The 18,943-nt window shown below is 37.2% G+C and overlaps 2 protein-coding genes across 2 annotated transcripts in view; both read right to left on the bottom strand.

Annotated features, from left to right (window-relative positions):
• The window catches only part of LOC127801847 (carotenoid 9,10(9',10')-cleavage dioxygenase 1-like), a 42,573-nt gene extending 29,190 nt beyond the window's left edge, over positions 1–13,383 (bottom strand). The window contains exon 1 of the mRNA XM_052337313.1: positions 12,783–13,383. Within this exon, the coding sequence (XP_052193273.1) occupies positions 12,783–13,013 (231 nt within the window). The 5' untranslated portion in view covers positions 13,014–13,383. The remainder of the gene's footprint in view (positions 1–12,782) is intronic.
• Positions 1–18,943, bottom strand: part of LOC127801846 (carotenoid 9,10(9',10')-cleavage dioxygenase 1-like) — an 86,796-nt gene that overhangs the window by 29,190 nt on the left and 38,663 nt on the right. The gene's annotated exons all lie outside the window — the stretch shown is intronic.

The raw sequence follows: 18,943 nt of genomic DNA, 5'->3' as shown, positions 1-18,943 counted from the left end.
GGATGAAACTAATCAGTACAAAGCCCAAGCCCTCTCTCAACCCTATTGCTCAAGTACAACCCTTGTTCACTCCAAGAAAACTCAAGAACACAATACACATGCCTCACTTTCTCTAGAACAAAGAATACTCACAATAGAAACAGAGAACTTGACAAGAGAGAGGAGTTATTAGACTGCTGCCTTGCCCTCTTATTTATAGAGGAGGTAGACACACTTGGGCAACTAACTAACTTAGGGAAATTACATATTAACCCCAACAAAATGTACTAATTACACTTAACCCCTAGCTGCCTAATTTCTTCAGCCAAAACTACTCTTTTATACTCCTTCCGATTCTGCTATCTTCTAGGACAAAACTCGAGGCAAACTTCAACAGTCTTATTTATGTAGGAGGGTGAAAAGCAACTATATGGCCTTTTCTGCAGGCCAGAAAAACTGAAGACAACTTTCACTGCTGGTTGGAACACTGAATTTCTGAGCCTTTAGGATAGCAGTTGAATGGATTTGATCAACTATATCTTGCCCCTAATACAAGGGACTTCCCCCACACATGTCCCAAAACCCCGACAGATTGAACCTCTCTTCCTAAAACCTGAGACTGGTTGAATATCTCCACCTCATCTCGTTGGACAAGATCAGTTTCTGTTAGAAGTATAAGTGGAGAAGGACTCCAGAAGCATGATAATATCTGCTGGAACTCAAGATTATCTTCAAATTATTTAAATTTATGTTTGTTAGTAGTAGATAATTGTTATAATCTTTTGTATTTTACATCTCCTTTATCTCCTAAGTTTTAGGAGATAGTTATCCCTATTTTTTAGGAGTACAGTACCAAATCTTTTCCTACTTTCTAGGAAAGTGATATAACAGTAATTTGTATATATATTTTTTGCTACTCTTAGATTTAATTCAAGCAAGCTATTGAATTATTTTCAAAGTCTTGTTTTATGGTATCAGAGCACTGTTCAATCAAGGAAGAACGACAGTGACTTCTCTCGATTTTATTCATGGCCGACGCCACTCTCAACCCAACCCTAACCGAAACCTCAACCACTTCATCTCCAAGTGCTTCTCTTCCATCTCCGTCTCCCTCACACCTCACTACAACACCTATTGATAACTAACCCCTACAAATTACTCTACACAAACTTAATGGGAGTAATTTTAGGAAATGGTCTCAATCGGTGATGTTAGTGATAAAAGGCAAAGGAAAATCCGGGTATTTAAATCCATCCCTGCTCCGCCTGCTACAACAGCCAACTATGGCCTTTGGGAGGCTGAAAATTCTACCATCATGGCTTGATTAATCAATTCCATGGAGCCAAAAATAAGGAGAACATACCTGTTTTACAAAACGCCCAAGGAAGTTTGGGAATCAACTCAAGAGATGTATTCAGATTTGGAAGATTTCTCTCAATGTTTTGAAGTCCGATCAGCCATCAGGAACACTAAACAAGGTATGAACAGTGTGACCAAGTACTTTAATGTTTAGGTTGGATTATGGCATGAGATGGACATGTTCTATGCAATAACTTGGGAGTCTCCAACTGATAGCACACAATATAATAAGATGATAGAAAGAGAGCGTATTTTTTACTTCCTATATGGTCTTAACCCTGATTTAGATGAAATTCAGGGTATGATTTTGGGTACAAAGCCTCTTCTATCACTGAAGGAAGTTTTTTCAGAAGTAAGAAGGGAAGAAAGCAGGAGAAAAGTGATGCTTCAAAACCCATCAGATTCAGTCTTACCTCACCAGCATTCGGCTCTTGCCTCTGTTAAATAGGGGGATGTTTTTGCAAAGAGTCAAGCAAGGGACAAGTTATGGTGTGACCATTACAAGTGGCTCAACCATACTAAGGAAAATTGCTGGAAAATCCATGGCAAACCAACAAATTGGAAGCCACGGCCGAGGAGAGATAATCCCAAAGCAGCAGCCTATAATACTGAGGCTTCAACAAAAACTAAGTCGAATCTGAATCTATCAGAAGAGCAAGTTCAAGCCTTGTATAGGCTTCTAAACCAAGGTACAAATCAGTCCGTCCAAACTAATCCTCAGTCCTCTGCTTCTCTAGCACTGCAAGGTAATTTCCAGCCCTACTCCTTGGTTTCTAAAAGTCTTTCTAAGAATATATGGGTGATTGACACGGGAGCATCAGACCATATGACAAATTCAGCATGGTCTTTGACTGATTATACCTTATGTGACTCATCTCTCAATATATCTATGGCTGATGGAACCACTTCACCAGTTTTGGGTATGGGGACTGCATATATTTCTAATCTAAAGTTGAATTCTGTGTTACATGTTCCTGGACTGCAGCATAATTTATTATCAATGAGCTAGATCACTAAAGATATGACAACACTATAATGTTCTACCCTTCTTATTGTGTTTTTCAGGATTGAGTCTCGAGGAAGATGATTGGCAATGCTAAAGTAATGGATGGCCTTTATTGTCTTGTAGTAGATCTTTTTTTCCCTTCTAGTTTTCCTTCTAATAAAGTTGTTCTAAATGTAAAAACCAATGCCAATGTCCTATTATGGCATAAACGCTTAGGACATCCTAGCTTTCCTTACCTTAGATCTTTATATCTTGATATGTTTGGTAATAAAGAGCAGTTTCTTTCATGTGAACAGTGTACTCTTGCTAAGCAACATAGATCTCATTATCCTAGTCAAATGTATAAGCCTTCTACTCCCTTCCAATTAATTCATAGTGATATTTGGGGACTCTCTAAATGCCCTAATATCACTGGTTCTAGATGGTTTATTACATTTATCAATAATCATTCTAGGGATTGTTGGGTGTACTTGATGAAGGAAAAATCTGAAGCTGGTAATATATTCAAACGATTCCACAAATTAATTTTGAATATGTTTCAAACTTCCATCAAAATAATTCGCACTGATAATGGCTGAGAATATTTTTCAAATAATCTCTCTCATTACTTGGCCGAGCATGGTATTTTTCATCAAAGCTCTTGTCCACATACACCCCAACAAAATGGAGTGGCTGAACGAAAAAATCGACACCTCCTAAAAGTGACTAGAGCTATGATGATCACTATGAATGTGCCTCATTCTTATTGGGGAGAAGCAGTTCTCACTGCTGCCTACCTAATTACTCATCTCCCATCCAAAACCTTGCAATTCCAAACTCCTCGCAGCATTCTATGTACTATGTATCCAACCATCTCTACCATCTTGTCTATTGCTCCTAAGGTTTTTGGCTGCATCGTCTATGTTTACAACAATGCCCCTTCTCGGACCAAGTTGGATCCTAAAGCCACCAAGTGCATCTTTGTGGGATATTCCTCCTCTCAAAAGGGTTACAAATGCTATTGTCCTACAAGTCACAAATTTTTGGTTTCCACCGATGTGACATTCTATGAAGATCTTCCCTATTATTCCCTCACAGGCCACCAAAACAGTTCCAATGAGTCCATTTCTCCCTTATTTTCCTTTGATCCAAATCTACCAGTATGCTCTCGAGGGGGAGAATTCTTAGTGCCTCATGACAACATACTATTTGGTGTTGGAAATTCTGAACCTGTTGGAAATTCTGAACCTGACACCAAAAATCCTGCAAATTCTAAGTCCTCTCATCATTCTAAGCAGGAAAAACCTAGTCCTACAGCAGCCAAAAATCCTCCTCTATTTGTCTACTCAAGAAAGTCTAAAGGTCATACAGAACTGAAGCAAAACCAGCCATATCAAGAGACCGATCCTTCAGCAAAAAAGGGTAGCAATGAGGGGACAGCTGCACTAGAAAGTGACAGCAGTACTAAAGAAGAAGATGGCTTAGATTGGGCTGTTCTAATAGCATTGAGAAAAGGGGTAAGATCATGTGTTAAGTACCTAATATCTAATCATCTAACCTATGTGAAATTGGCTCCACAATTCAGAGGGTATTTGGCTCAGATTGACAGCATTAATATTCCCAAAAATATTCAGGCTGCTATGGAAGATCCTAAGTGGAGAATGGCTGTAATGGAAGAAATGAATGCATTAGTGGGAAATAAGACATGAGAGATAGTTCCATTGCCTCCTAACAAGAAAGTGGTTGGATGTAGGTGGGTATTTATAGTCAAATACAGGGCTGATGGGAGCATTGAGCAATACAAAACTAGGTTGGTTGCACAAGGTTTTACCCAAACCTTTGGAATCGACTATGAGGAGACATTTGCCCCGGTTGCCAAACTAAATTCCATTCGAGTACTATTATCTATTGCTGTAAATTTTGATTGGCCTCTCTTCCAATTCGACATTAAGAATGCTTTTTTTAATGGTGATTTGGAGGAAGAGATTTATATGAGGGTTCCCCCCGGTTTTGAGCAAAAGGTTGGAAGTGGCAGTGTGTGCAAGCTGAAAAAGTCACTTTATGGTCTAAAACAGTCACCAAGGGCTTGGTTTCACAAATTCAACATGACCCTCAGGCAGCTAGGGTATAAACAAGGCCAATCCGGGCATACTTTGTTCATTAAACTCAACAAAAATGGAAAAATGGCTATATTGATTGTTTATGTTGATGATATTATTGTAACAAGTGATGATTTGCAAAAAATTGATAATCTAAAGCAGCAATTGAAGGCTAAGTTTGAAGTTAATGACCTAGGAACTATGAGATATTTCCTAGGCATGGAGGTAGCTCGAAGCAAAGAGGGTTTGTTCATCTCACAACGGAAGTATACCTTGGATTTGCTGAAAGATACCAGAATGACAGCTTGCAAACTAGCTGGAACACCATTGAAAAAGGGCTGGAAACTCGAAGAAAAAGGTGATGATGCTCCCATGAACAAAGAAAAGTATCAAAGGTTGGTAGGGAGGTTGATTTACTTGTCATTAACTAGGCCAGACATAGCATATTCAGTGATTGTAATCAGCTAATACATGCATTCACCCACAGAAAGACATATGAGGGCAGTTCAACATGTTCTAAGATACCTAAAGGGAATTCCTGGAAAAGGAATAATGTTCAAGAAAATTGAAAATAAAAGCATTGAAGGCTATGTACATGCAGACTGGGCTGATTCTAGAGAAGATAGTCGTTCAACTTCAGGGTATTGCACTAAGGTATTTGGGAATATTGTTACATGGAGAAGCAAGAAGCAGTCAGTTGTGGCTCGCAGCAGTGCTGAAACCGAGTTTCGAGCAATTGCTCATGGGATATGTGAAGTAATCTGGATGGAAAGGCTCATGGAGGACTTGAAGATTCCCCTATCTCAACCAACAAAAGTATTTAGTGATAGCAAATCAGCTATCAGCATTGTTAAAAATCCAGTGCAACATGATCGGATGAAGCATGTGAGGATTGATAGGCATTTTATAAAAAGAGAAATTGAGGAAGGAGGAATAATCTTGACCTATATACCATTTAATGATCAAGTGGCTGATGTTTTAACAAAGGCAGTTGCAAGACCAATTTTTGAGGCTCTAATTAGCAAGCTGGGAATGACTTCCATCTATTCTCCAGCTTGAGGGGGAGTGTTGGATGAGATCAGTTTCTGTTAGAAGTATAAGTGGAGAAGAACTCCAAAAGCATGATAATATCTGCTGGAACTCAAGATTATCTTCAAATTATTTAAATTTATGTTTGTTAGTAGTAGATAATTGTTATAATCTTTTGTATTTTACATCTCCTTTATCTCCTAAGTTTTAGGAGATAGTTATCCCTATTTTTTAGGAGTACAGTACCAAATCTTTTCCTACTTTCTAGGAAAGTGATATAACAGTAGTTTGTATATATATTTTCTGCTACTCTCAGATTTAATTCAAGCAAGCTATTGCATTATTTTCAAAGTCTTGTTTCACATCTCTACCCCATCAAAGCTAACAAGGTTCAAATCAAACAGTTAGGTGTCAGCTTCTCGAAGCGGACAACAGCTCCTAATCAAACAGTAGAATAGGAATGAAGGGAACAGAAAGAAAGAGAAGGGAATTATGTAGGAAGAAAGAAAGAGAGAGAGAGAGAAAGAATTCAAGAGATTCTCTGATATTTTCGTACATAACCGTAGGAGGAGCACTATATATAGCTGGATTCCTATCCTCTCATGAGCTGTAATCGCCCACACGCATGAGAATGTACCTGCTGCTAATGCAGCAACTAATTAAGTACAACCCTCACAGCTAGCTACTACCATACTGCTCTATTTAACCCCTTAACTATCGTTAATTACAGCAAACTCCCCTTACAGCAGGTTATTACATGACAATACCCCCCTCATCAAAATTTTCTTGTCCTCAAGAAATAGTATAAGAAGGCTTGCTGCTCGTGGAAACTAATTGAGTAGATCTGAGAGGTATTCCTAGGTATTATTATCTGAGTGTAGACCTGGTCTAACACTTGAGGAATGGGGGCTCCATGCTTGTAGAGCACCCTTTTATCCAAAATGGCCCAGGGTTCTTTAGGCTGCTCCTTGCCTTGTGTAGCATTAGGCAGGGTGGGGTTGACTTGTTGTTCGGACACTGATTTCTTGAGAAGCAAAACATGAAATACCGAATGAATGTTAGAATCCTTTGGGAGCTGTAGTTTGTAAGCCACACTACCCACCCTGGCAGTTATGAGGAATGGACCATAGTATTTGGGTTGCAACTTTGAAATAGGCCCTGGAGATAGGGATTTCAGATGCCTTGGATGTAACTTCAAGTATACACTTTCCCCTTCTTGGAACTGCTTGTCACTTCTCTTTCTATCCATGAATTGTTTCATTCGGTTCTTGGAATTGGCCAGCTCGGTCTTGATCACTTGTAGAGCCTGCCGCCTTTGCTGGAGGTAGGTATCTAGGGCTGCCATTGAAGATGTCTCTCCAACGACCGAAAGTAGTGGTGGTTTGTAACCATAAAGTGCTTCAAAAGGAAACCTTTTGATGGCACTATGGTGGCAGGAATTGTACCACCACTGAGCAGTGGCCAGCCACTTATGCCATGATTTTGGTTGCAGGAAGCATATACACCTCAAGTACATTTCTAGGCTTTAGTTTACCCTTTCCGTTTGCCCATCAAATTCAAGATGGTAGGTAGTTGACATGTTCAACTTGACTCCCAATAATCGCATTAACTCCTTCCAAAGTAGGCTAGTGAAAATCTTGTCCCTATCCGATACTATAGTCTTGGGCACTCCATGCAATGCTACTATCTAATCCATGAAGATCTTAGCAATTTCTCGGGCAGTATAAGGATGAGACAGCCCCACAAAGTGGTTGTACTTGGTGAATCGGTCCACTATTATCATAATACAATCCTTACCTTCTGACCTTGGAAGTCCTTCAATGAAGTCCATGGAGATGCTTTCCCAAGGCCCCCCTGGAACGTTCAATGGTTGCAATAGTCCCAGATAGGCCACATTTTCTATTTTGAACCTCTTGCAAGTGTCACACCCCATCACAAACTCCATAACATCCTTCTTTAATCCTGGCCATTGAAAGAGTTGTCTTACCTTATGATAAGTATTGACAATGCCCGAATGTCCTCCCATAGGTGAATAGTGCAAAGCGTCTATCACCTTGTGTTTGAGCCTTTTATCATTTCCCAAAACCATTCTTCCTTGATACCTAATGATGCCATTTACCAAGGAATACCCTGGTTTAGCAGTTAGGTTGACCACTAACTGCTGTAACAATTCTTCAGATGTCCCATCTGCTTCATAGCTTGCACTAACTTCTTGACACCAATCTAGAATCACAACAGTTAAAGCAGTTGTTTGGCCCCCTTCAAAGCATCGCGACAAAGCATCTGCTGCTTTGTTCTCCTTTCCTTTTCTATATTGAATGGAATAGTCTAGCCCCATTAGTTTTGTCATTCCCTTTTGCTATAAATGAGTATTCAATCGTTGTTGCAATAAAAATTTCAGACTTTCATGGTTTGTTTTGATCACAAATGTGCCTCCTTCCAAATAGTGGTGCCATTTATCCACTGCCATCAATACAGCCAGCAATTCCTTCTCATATATACTTAATCCTAGGTGCTTAGGTGCCAAGGCTTGGCTCAAGAAAGCTAGGGGTCTTCCCTCTTGAACCAAAACAGCCCCGATTCCACTAGCACACGCATTTGTTTCAAGTATGAAGGGTTTGCTGAAATTCGGTAATCCTAACGTGGGAACACTGCTGACAACTTGCTTAAGGTCTATAAACGCCCTCTCTACCTCCCGACTCCAAAGGAACCCATCCTTCTTCAATAATTCGATCAAGGGTTGGCTGATAATTCCATAGTTTTTGACAAACTGGCAGTAGTAGCCAGTTAGCCCCAGAAATCCCCTAAGTCCCCTTACATTGGTAGGTCGTGGCCAGTCTAACATAGCTGCCACTTTGCTAGGATCCATGCTCACTCTTGTTTTAGATATGATGTGGCCCAAGTATTCCACTTGTTCTTGAGCAAAGGCACATTTCGACTCTTTAATATACAATTGATTGAACCTAAGGACCTCAAAGGTGACTTTTACGTGATAGATGTGCTGGTCAAAGGAAGGGCTGTAGATTAGGATATCATTGAAGAACACCAAAATGAATTTGCGGAGGTAGGGTTAAAAGATTCGATTCATCAAGGATTGGAAAGTAGCTGGAGTGTTAGTCAAACCGAAAGGCATTACAAGAAATTCATAATGCCCTTAATGAGTCTTGAAAGCCTTTTTGTGAATATCTTCGGGTTTCATCCGAATTTGATGATAACCCGACCTAAGATTTAATTTGGTAAAAACAGTGGCATACTTAAGTTCATCAAGTAAGTCTTCTACTATAGGTATTGGAAACTTGTCTTTGATGGTTATGGAGTTTAGTTGTCAATAATCGACACAAAATCTCCATGAACCATCTTTCTTTTTAACAAGCAAAATAGGTGAGGCAAAAGGACTGTTGCTGGGCTGGATGATAGATTTGCTTAACATATCTTTGATAAGTAACTCAATCTCAGTTTTCTGTTTAGGGGAGTATCGGTATGATCTTAGGTTCACCGGCTCGGCTTGAGGTTTTAGGTTAATCGAATGATCAAAAGCTCTTTCGAGTGAAAGGAAGTGGGGTTTAGCAAAGAGGTCCTTATACTCAATTAAGAGTAGATTAAGAGAGTCTAGTTCTTGTACCTTTCTTTGGCTGGATGTCTTGCTACTGACCACCACGCATATCTCTCCTTCGTTCTTAGTGGTTACTTCAAGAATTTCCACTACATGGAGGGAAAAAAGTTGAGTCACCTTTGGAAATCTACCCCTGAACATTCTTTGTAGCCGTTTACCCGAGATGACTTTACACACTCCCACCTCCAGATTGCCCGTTAGGACCTTTCTGCTGCCATCCTTCTTGAAAGTCACCTCCATTTTATTGAAATCGAAGCTAATTGGACTAACTCCCTTCATCCAATCCACCCCCAACACTACATCACAACCCCCTAACTTGAGCAACCTTAGATCTGTTGAAAATTTTTCTCCATTCATCTCCCAGCAAAAACCCTTACAAGACGACTGACTCATCACCTTGTTGTCGTTGGCAACCATTACTAATAGGGGATGGGATAGGCTTACCTCACACCCAAGCCTTCTTGCCACAACTTCATCCAAGAAGTTGTAAGTACTCCCACTATCTATGAGAACCATGATCGGTTGATTGTTTACTCTTCCTTCCACCTTGATAACCTTACTATTGTTCACCCCCTTTAAGGCATGTAAAGAGATCTCCCCGTGGTCCTCCCTCTCATTTTTTGATAGTTCTTCTCCTTCCTCAGTTTCCTCATCTTCCCCTTCCAACAACAACAGCTGCCTCTTACACCTGTGTCCCACGAAGTACCTATCCCCACATTTGTAGCATAAGCCATCTACCCATCGTTGCTCCATCAGCTTACCTCTAGCAGCCGAAATGGGATTGGTGGAAGGTAGGGCAGGACGCCTCTACTATTGGACCCTCCTTCTCTTGGTGTCAACCTATTTACTGCTTGCCACCCCCCTATTATCACCCCTCATTCCTCTGTTTTTTCATCATTGCTTCAATGATCATTTCCTGCAACCTTGCACTTTCCACAGCCTGCTTCACTGTATGGGGCTGTAACATTTTTACCATAGGCCGCACCTCATCCCCTAAGCCGCTGATGAAGCTCGAGACATAGTACTCCTCAGATAGCTGAGGATTGTGCACCATCATCATCGATCTCAGCTCCTCGAATTTCTGCTGATAGGCCTGAACCGTTCCTTCTTGTTTGAGTTTATTAAACTCTTCGATTATATCCCTCATGCTTTTATCTCCGAACCTCACACAGAGGTCCTCTACAAACACACTCCAAGGACTTCCCTCCTTAACCGCAAGCCATGCCTGATACCAAGCATCACCCATATCATTCAAGTAAGCAGAAGCCAAGGTGATCTTTTGTTGTTCCGGAATTTAATATAGGGAGAAGATTCGCTCACATCTTCACGTCCACCACCTCGAATTCTCCCCCTCAAACAATGGAATCTAGATCTTCGGCATGGGGTAATTCTAGTTGTGTCGATTAGCCGGGGCTCCCTATCTCCTTCTCTTACGTTCTCCCCCACCGTGTCCGTATCGAACTCAAACTTCGACGTTCCTATCGGTCGCGGTTCTACTCCCACTCCAGGAAAAATGGGCTCCGTTCTTTCCCTCGAGGGAAACTCGAGAGAGAACCTTATCGATTGTTGATTGGTGAACATTCATGCAATCAACTGCATTTGCTCCATCAATTGTTCCCGTAACAGGGTGCTCTGCTTGCAACTCTCCACCCTTTAACGTTCCATCGCTTGGTCGATCCGGGAATCTACTCCAGCTCCAATAGAGGTTTTGAGCATTCCCACTTGATTTTGCACCTCTGTTGTTGCCATCGTCACCTGTTGTAGCTGAGACTCCATTTGTTTCATTCTCGTTCCATCAACCATGGTTATAATTTCTTGTGAGTATCGCTTGGCGCCCAAGAGCGTGCTCTGATACCAGACTTGTCAACTTCCCGAAGTGAACAACAGCTCCCGATCAAACAGTAGAATAGGAATGAAGGGAACAGAAAGAAAGATAAGAGAATTATGTAGGAAGAAAGAAAGAGAGATAGATAGAGAGAGAATTCAAGAGATTCTCTGATATTTTCGTACATAATCGTAGGAGAGAATTCAGCACTATATATAGCTGGATTCCTATCCTCTCATGAGTTGTAACCACCCACATGCATGAGAATGTACCTGTTGCTAATGCAGCAACTAATTAAGTACAACCCTCACAGCTAGCTACTACCACACTGCTCTACTTAACCCCTTAACTATTGTTAATTACAACAAACTCCCCTTACAGCAGGTTATTACATGACATTAGGATAAGTTGATCCTGCATAGCATCAAAATAATAATCATTGTAAAACTAAAATACACATAATCTTCCCATAAAACTAAGGAACACAAAACTCTTAATAGTTTTGTATTATTATATAATGCTGTATTAAAAGTATTACAATGTAATTGGGTAGGTTGATAGTGAGGTGATTTAAAGCCTATCCATCCCAACTCATACCTGGTTATGACTTTTTCCATAACACACTACCCAAAACCCCCTAATCATATAGATCTCAAACCCATACAATTAGTTGGCAGCATCCCCCATTTTAGTTCAAGTTGCCAGCCCCTATTAGACCTCAGGGGTCATGAGATTTAGTATGTTCCATACATGCAAGGAAATAAGGGGGCATGTCACGTGGTGGAGGCATCTCATTGTGAGACTAATCAGGATGCTTACATATACTGATGGAGAATGGGACAAGGTACCTAATAGACCCACCAGATTTAGCAACTGAAGCACAAGTCAGCCATCTTGATTAGCAATCCATCTTGATTCAAGGTTTTGGAAAATAAGTGCCTGTTTGAATCATATTTAGTATGTAAAAGAAGTGAATGAAGTCACTGGAATAGAAATAAGGTGTTTTTCGTTGTACTTCAAAAACTAAATGAAATGGCATGAAGTGAGGGCCAACATTTCGGGTATGGGAATTGGGAACAAGAATTAAAATTCCTTTAACATGGTTTACCTTGTGACTTCCATGCCTTATCTTCCAAGTTGGTTTAATAGCTATACTTGGCCTATCAGATAACCTACGCGTCCTTGCAGCTATATGGCAGGTTTATTGTCATAACATTTTATTAAGCTTTCCTAACTCAAAATATCCTTTTTGTTGACTGACTCTGATCTCTTGACCTTGTCTTCATCTGAATTAGGCTTCAGCTTACCAAGACATAATACGCTTCCACGCCACTGCCAATACAATCCCCATTTCTCTCCTTCCCCATCATCCACAATCACGGGCAATCATATAAAATGTTGATTATTCATTAATCAATTCGGGGACATGTTTATATAAATTACTCAGACTTCAAAAGCACCTGACAGCTGGACAAGTTCACAAGTCTTTATCACTTCACAGACAATTGTGAAATATTCATCTGACGTGAACCTTGTTCCTTATTGAATACTCAACGTAAACAACTAAGAGCATATACTTTCCGTTATTGGCACATCAAGATGCAACTTGCACCAAAAATAGCATGAAAACAAGAAGCACGGGATAAACCCACAAACAGATTCATTTCTTCCCTTGTTTTTCCGTTTTTCAGGAAACAAATGGTAATCAAGACCGCATAAGAATTAAGAAAATTCATACTTAGAGCGTACTGAATAAAAAGTTACGTACTTCTGACACCATTGATCAACCCCATTGATTAATCAATAGAATTACGAAAAACAAAAGGGCAGGACCGAGAAACAGATGAACTTGATTAGAAATAGAATACAGAATCAGGGAAACAGAACATATACCGGAAGGTGGCCTTTGACGGGGAGGTCCTTGGAAGGAGGCGTCTCGTCCACGACCGGAGCAAAGTTACCAGAGAGGTAGGGGTGAGGACGCGAAGAATCGTAGCCAAGCTTGACTATTATCTTCTCCAACCAATCGATGGCTTTGGAAGAGAATCCTTTGATGGGCTTAGGATTCACTACCACCACCCCTCCCGCTATCCTGTCCTCCTCCTCTCCCTTCTTCTTTCCCATGATCTCTCTCTCTCTCTCTCTCTCTCTCTCTCTCTCTCTCTGTGGACGTATATTCTGATTATTTTCAACAGAAATGGGCAAGGTTAGTCGTCGTGTTAAGAATGGTGTGGTGTCCTCTAGTGAAGCGAGAATCTAGTTTGGCTATGCGTTTAATTCCCTTCTTTCCCATGATCTCTCTCTCTCTCTCTCTCTCTCTCTCTCTCTCTGTGCCTCTGCGGACGTATATTCTGATTATTTTCAACAGAAATGGGCAAGGTTAGTCGTCGTGTTAAGAATGGTGTGGTGTCCTCTAGTGAAGCAAGAATCTAGTTTGGCTATGCGTTTAATTCCCTTCTTCTTTCCCATGATCTCTCTCTCTCTCTCTCTCTCTGCGGACGTATAGTCTGATTATTTTCAACAGAAATGGGCAAGGCTAGTCGTCGTGTTAAGAATGGTGTGGTGTCCTCTAGTGAAGCGAGAATCTAGTTTCGCATTGCGTTTTTTTTTTAAGTTTTTAAGAGGTTGGCTTACCTTTTTTTTCAATACCTTTTACGTTATTTAATTTTTAATAAGCTGTTTGATTTGCTAATTTTTTTCATAGCTTTTAAGCTATTTAACTTTTAAATTAAAAGTTAGATAATATTTAATCTGGTAATGTATTTGAATAAATGTATTTTTAAACTATCAATTAATATTTATGTATTTGATTTGAAAGAGTGGATAAACTATTAAAACTTAACAAAAAGACCAAAATAGACATGATGTTAAATGATGTAAAATTTTATTATTAAATATTAATAAATTATACATAATTATTAAAAATATATTAATACAATATTATTATATATATTATGTATGTTATATATAATAATATATATTATTTTGTGTTATATATATACATATAACATATATTATGTTTATTGCTATTATATATATATATACACGCTACACATAGTGATAAGAACAGCGATCGATGGCCCACGGTGGCGACAGCAGCCGATGGAGGCGATGGCTAACGAAAAGCGACCGGTGAGGGCAACGACGATAGCTGACGGTGGTAGCTAGAAGAGGTTGAAATGGAACTCAACGGCGGCTTGCGGCAATCGCGCGACCCACCAACCGAACGACGGCTTTGCTGGACAATGCCGACAACGAATTTGGAGGAAGGGCGACGATGAAAGCGAATCTGAAGAAGAGACGATGGCGACAACGACGATAATGGTAGAAGCTCGAAAATGGGAGAAGAAAGGGATAATGTTTATATTCAAAATGTTTGAGGGCAAAATAGTAATAGCATTAGTCAACACAATAGCTTCTTTTGCAAAAGATAAAGGTACCAACTTTTCTCAAACGCTATTATAGTAGCGTTTAAGCATTTTTGTGTTGCCAAACACTTCACTCAAAAATGCTGCTTATGCAACTTAAAAGCAGTCAAACCGCTAAGCCAAACAGCTTTCAAGTAAAAAGTTAGATAGTGTTTAAGTTGATAATGTGTTTGAATAGAAGTGCTTTTAAGCTATCAATTATTAGTTATGTGTTTGATTTGAAAGAGTTGATAAATTATCAAAAGTAGATAAAAAGACTAAAATATATATAGTGTTAAATGATGTAAAATTTTATCATTAAATATTAATAAATTATACATAATTATTAAAAATATATTAATACGATATTATTATATGTATTATATATATACATATAACTGTTGTTATATATATAATATATATACGTACATGTAGCGATTAGGGTGGAGGAAATGAGGGTGGGGACGATTACGGGCAGTTATGATTAGGGCGGAGGAGATAGGGGGCAGCGACAGTCTAAGCGATAGGGGCTATGGCGGCTTGCGGCGATAGATCTAAAAAAAGGAGCGATAATGGTGTAACCTATTGTAAGGAGGCAACTTGCGGCGACCCAAATGGGCGACAGATGCAATGGAAGAAGGGCGACGACGCTGGGTGAACTGAAAAGAAGATGAGATGGCAGAAGAGAGAATGGAGGAGAAGATGTAAAAGTAATAGAGGGATGTGTGTAAATATATAAAATATTTGAGGACAAATTGGTACTTTAATCAGTCAACTTAGTAGTATTTTTTGTAAAAGATAGGGGTACCAACTTTTGCAAAACGCTATTATAATCGCTTTTAAGTTATGTAGCTTTTAAGCTACTTATTATTGCTAAACACTTAAACATAAAACACTATCTAGCTTATAAGCTACTAAGTAGTCAAATTGCTAAACTAAACGGCCTCTAAGTTTGGTAGTATTTAAACTAGTTATAGCATTTAAATTAGATAACGTTTAAGCTCATAATGTATTTGGATAAATGTGTTTTTAAACTAATAGTTAAAAATTATGTGTTTGGTTTGTAAAAATTGATAAGTTGTTAAAACTTGATAAAAAAACTAAAATAGACATATTGAATTATGTAAAATTTTATTATTAAATGTTAATAAATTATACATAACTAGTGTTTACCCATGCAATGCACGGAAGGTGTAATCACAATAAATTTAAAAATAAAATTTTAATTAATATTAAAAAAAATATATATTAGTCTTGAAAATGCAACATCTTAAATCTTAATTAGTATTAAAAAACTCATGCATTGCTCTTGCATTAAATTAAAAGTAGTGATTGATTAATTATTAAAATAAAATTATTTATTATATTATATATTTATTTATAAATTATAAATAGAAATATAAATTAAAACTTCTAAATGTGAGGAAACATGGATTTTTCAATGCTAATTAAAAATTCATTTAAAATTTTTAATTTCTAATTTTGAAATTTAATTTTTACAGTAATAACAAAACTTTGAAAATATGAATTTTGACTTATTTTTCTTTCACTATGTATTAATTTTCTTGCATAGTCTTGTAAATGTGATCTGTTAAATCTTAATTAACATTGAAAAATTCATACTTTTTTATTTATTTTTTAATAATTGAGGAATTAATCAAAAATAATATTATAAATATTTTTTATTAATAATATTTATAAAAAAATATTTATTTTTAATTCATTGAGAAATTATATATCTACACATGACTTAATTAATAATTTAAATTATCTATTCAAAATTTCTATTAATAATATTTATTTAATTAATAATGAAAAATTTTAAGGTACTTTATAGGAGATCTCCAATTACTTTAGAATAATAAGTACTAAATGCAAATTGTTTTTATTTTATACAAATGAACAATTTTCTATGACTTAATTAATAGTTTAAGTTGTCTATTCATATTCTTCAGAAATAATATTTATTTTTAATTGATTGAGAGATTAATTGAGGAATTAATCAAAAATAATATTATAAATATTTTTAATTAATAATATTGATAAAAAAAATAATACTTATTTTTAATTAATTGAGAAATTAATTGATGAGAAGATTAATAGAATTTAAAATTAAGTTATAAATAAATATTATAAATAGTATTCGAAACTCATGCTTAATTTTTTAATTTAATTACTATCTTTAATTTATTGAAAAATACAAGCATTTAATTACTGTTACTTTTAGTAATTAATGCAAGTTTTTTTTTTTGAGGGGGGGGAATCTTTGCAAACTATCGTACTTTTATATATATAAAGATTATTAAAAAATATATTAATACACTATATATACACTTTTTATTTTTTTCCTTGTAATATATTATCATTAGATTAATATCACTATATATACAATATATATACACAACGATTGGGAGTAGGAAGCGATCGGAGTAGCCACCAAGGATGGAGCCAACGATGGAGGCACGAACGACGATTAAGGCTGTGGCCAATGATGATTGAGGCCGGAGGCGACAGTTGATGGGGATGGGGGGATGGGTTTGAGATGGCGACTACCAGCGACAGTGGAGCTGGAGACGACAACTAAAGGCGACTAAAGAGCTAGAGGCTACGGTGGGGGAGATGGCTGGGGCGACGGCGAGGCGGATGAAAACGGACCATGGGCGACAGTGGCGGCGGTCGAAATTGGTTTCAAAGGGTTGAAAAAGAATGAGGGTTGAAGAAAAAGGATATGGGTTGAAAATTTGTGTTTTAGTTGAGGGTAAATAGGTAATTTTAATGGTCAACGCAACTTTTTCTCTATATAGCTTTTGCAAAAGCTGAGGGGGAGAAGTTTTTCAAAAAGCTGTTGAATTAGTGTTTAAGTATATAACTTTTAAGCTATACTAATAGCTTATAAGCAATCAAATTGCTTAGCCAAACAGACTATCAGTGGATACGGAGTAGCTACCGGCTGCGTAATTCTTTTTGTGTTTATCACCCTATGATCGACTGAAATTTTGTGCACCTACGTTAAAGGAGGTAAACGTTACCCCCATCAATTTGGAGGGTAAAAAAGTTATTTAGGGGGTCTCCGTCTCTCTTCTCACCCTTCATTTGCTCTTGTTGCCAACCTTCTCGCCATTGCATCTTTCTTATTTGTCGCCGTTTCTTCTCTCGTTGCCTTACCGTCTCGCCTTTTGCATGCTAATCGCTGTTGCATCCTCTCTAGCCTCGCATCTTGCCCATCAATCGTCGTCGCTTCCTCCCTCGCCTCGCATCGTCGATTACAGTTGTATTCTTTCTCTCCCAATGAGGGAGGATATAGCAGTCGTCAGCGCTGTTGCGGGAAGCCCACAAAATTGACAAGGGTGATTGATTATCAAATTCCCTTATCTTTTGTTTTTAAGTACAAGAACACTAAAATGGTCCATATGAAAATGTAAAGAAATTTCAAAATAATATTTTTTTTTATTTTTTTATAATTTTAAAAATATTTTTAGACCATTTTACAATATTGAAAAAAGATTACAAACATGTTTTCACTTGGGAACGCGTTTTTATTCTACGATTACATTAGACACGAAAGCAATTTATCTCGACAATCACATTAGAGATAGAAATAATGTGTGTTTATATTTATTTAAATGATTATAGAATTTGTGTTAATATTTAATTGAATAACTATTTTTTTATAATTTTCTATACTAAACATTATATTTATAAAAAATTCCTATATTTTTTTCATTTACACATTTTCATTTCTTATTTTTTTTAAAATATTATTTTCTCATTTTTACATCGCATCATATTGTATTCATTTCTCATTTCTATTTTTATTTCTATTTTCCTACAACCTAACTTTGCAGTTATCACCATTAATATAATAAATAAAGATAAATAACATGAATGAGGTGAAATTTAAGAGACTATTACTTGAAATTTAAAATTATAAAGATTTTTTTATTATAAAAATAAAATAAAATAAAATATTTACTTTACCTTTTTTTTTAATATTCTTTTGTCTTCTTTCTTTATTTTTTTTTAATTTACACCACTGATGCACAATAATGATAGCCATCACCCACTCATCAATCGTTTAAAGGGTTCATTCCAACCCAACATCGAGAGGAAAGAGGAATGAGAAAAAAAAAAGGGTTACAGTATTCTAAGTTAAGCATCGTTAGGTTCACTGTCACAATGAACCTATCGAAGGCAAGGAGGGCAGTTCTGATATTTTATATCTCATTGAGAAGGGGGCGGGCGGTTCTTGTAATTTCTCAAAATTAAATTAAGAAGATATGTCCTGAATTTCACCTAATTTCAAGGGATATCAGTTTAATTTACCCTAAATATATAATACGAAGACTAAAATATCTTTTAATTTGTTTTTATTCTTCCACATTAAATATATTTCTCTTGTTTTATTGTCAAATTAAATATAAAGGGTTTTAATTGAATTAGGTTGCCAGCAACTTCAATGGCTCATGTTGTACAGGTAATGATCAAAGTATATGCATTGTGAGGGTATTCATGAGTTAAATCGATAAAATTTAATATAAATTCAAACCTCAATAAATCAGGAAAGTCTGAAATTTTTGACTTGATTAATTCAATTATAAAGTAAAACCAACCCAACTCAAACAAATTCATATTAGATTAGCTAGGGTT

Source organism: Diospyros lotus, chromosome 5, assembly GCF_014633365.1.
Source record: "Diospyros lotus cultivar Yz01 chromosome 5, ASM1463336v1, whole genome shotgun sequence".
NCBI classification, from domain to species: domain Eukaryota; kingdom Viridiplantae; phylum Streptophyta; class Magnoliopsida; order Ericales; family Ebenaceae; genus Diospyros; species Diospyros lotus.
The sequence above is the reverse complement of the archived record's forward strand: the minus strand, read 5'-3'. Positions and strand labels throughout refer to the sequence as shown.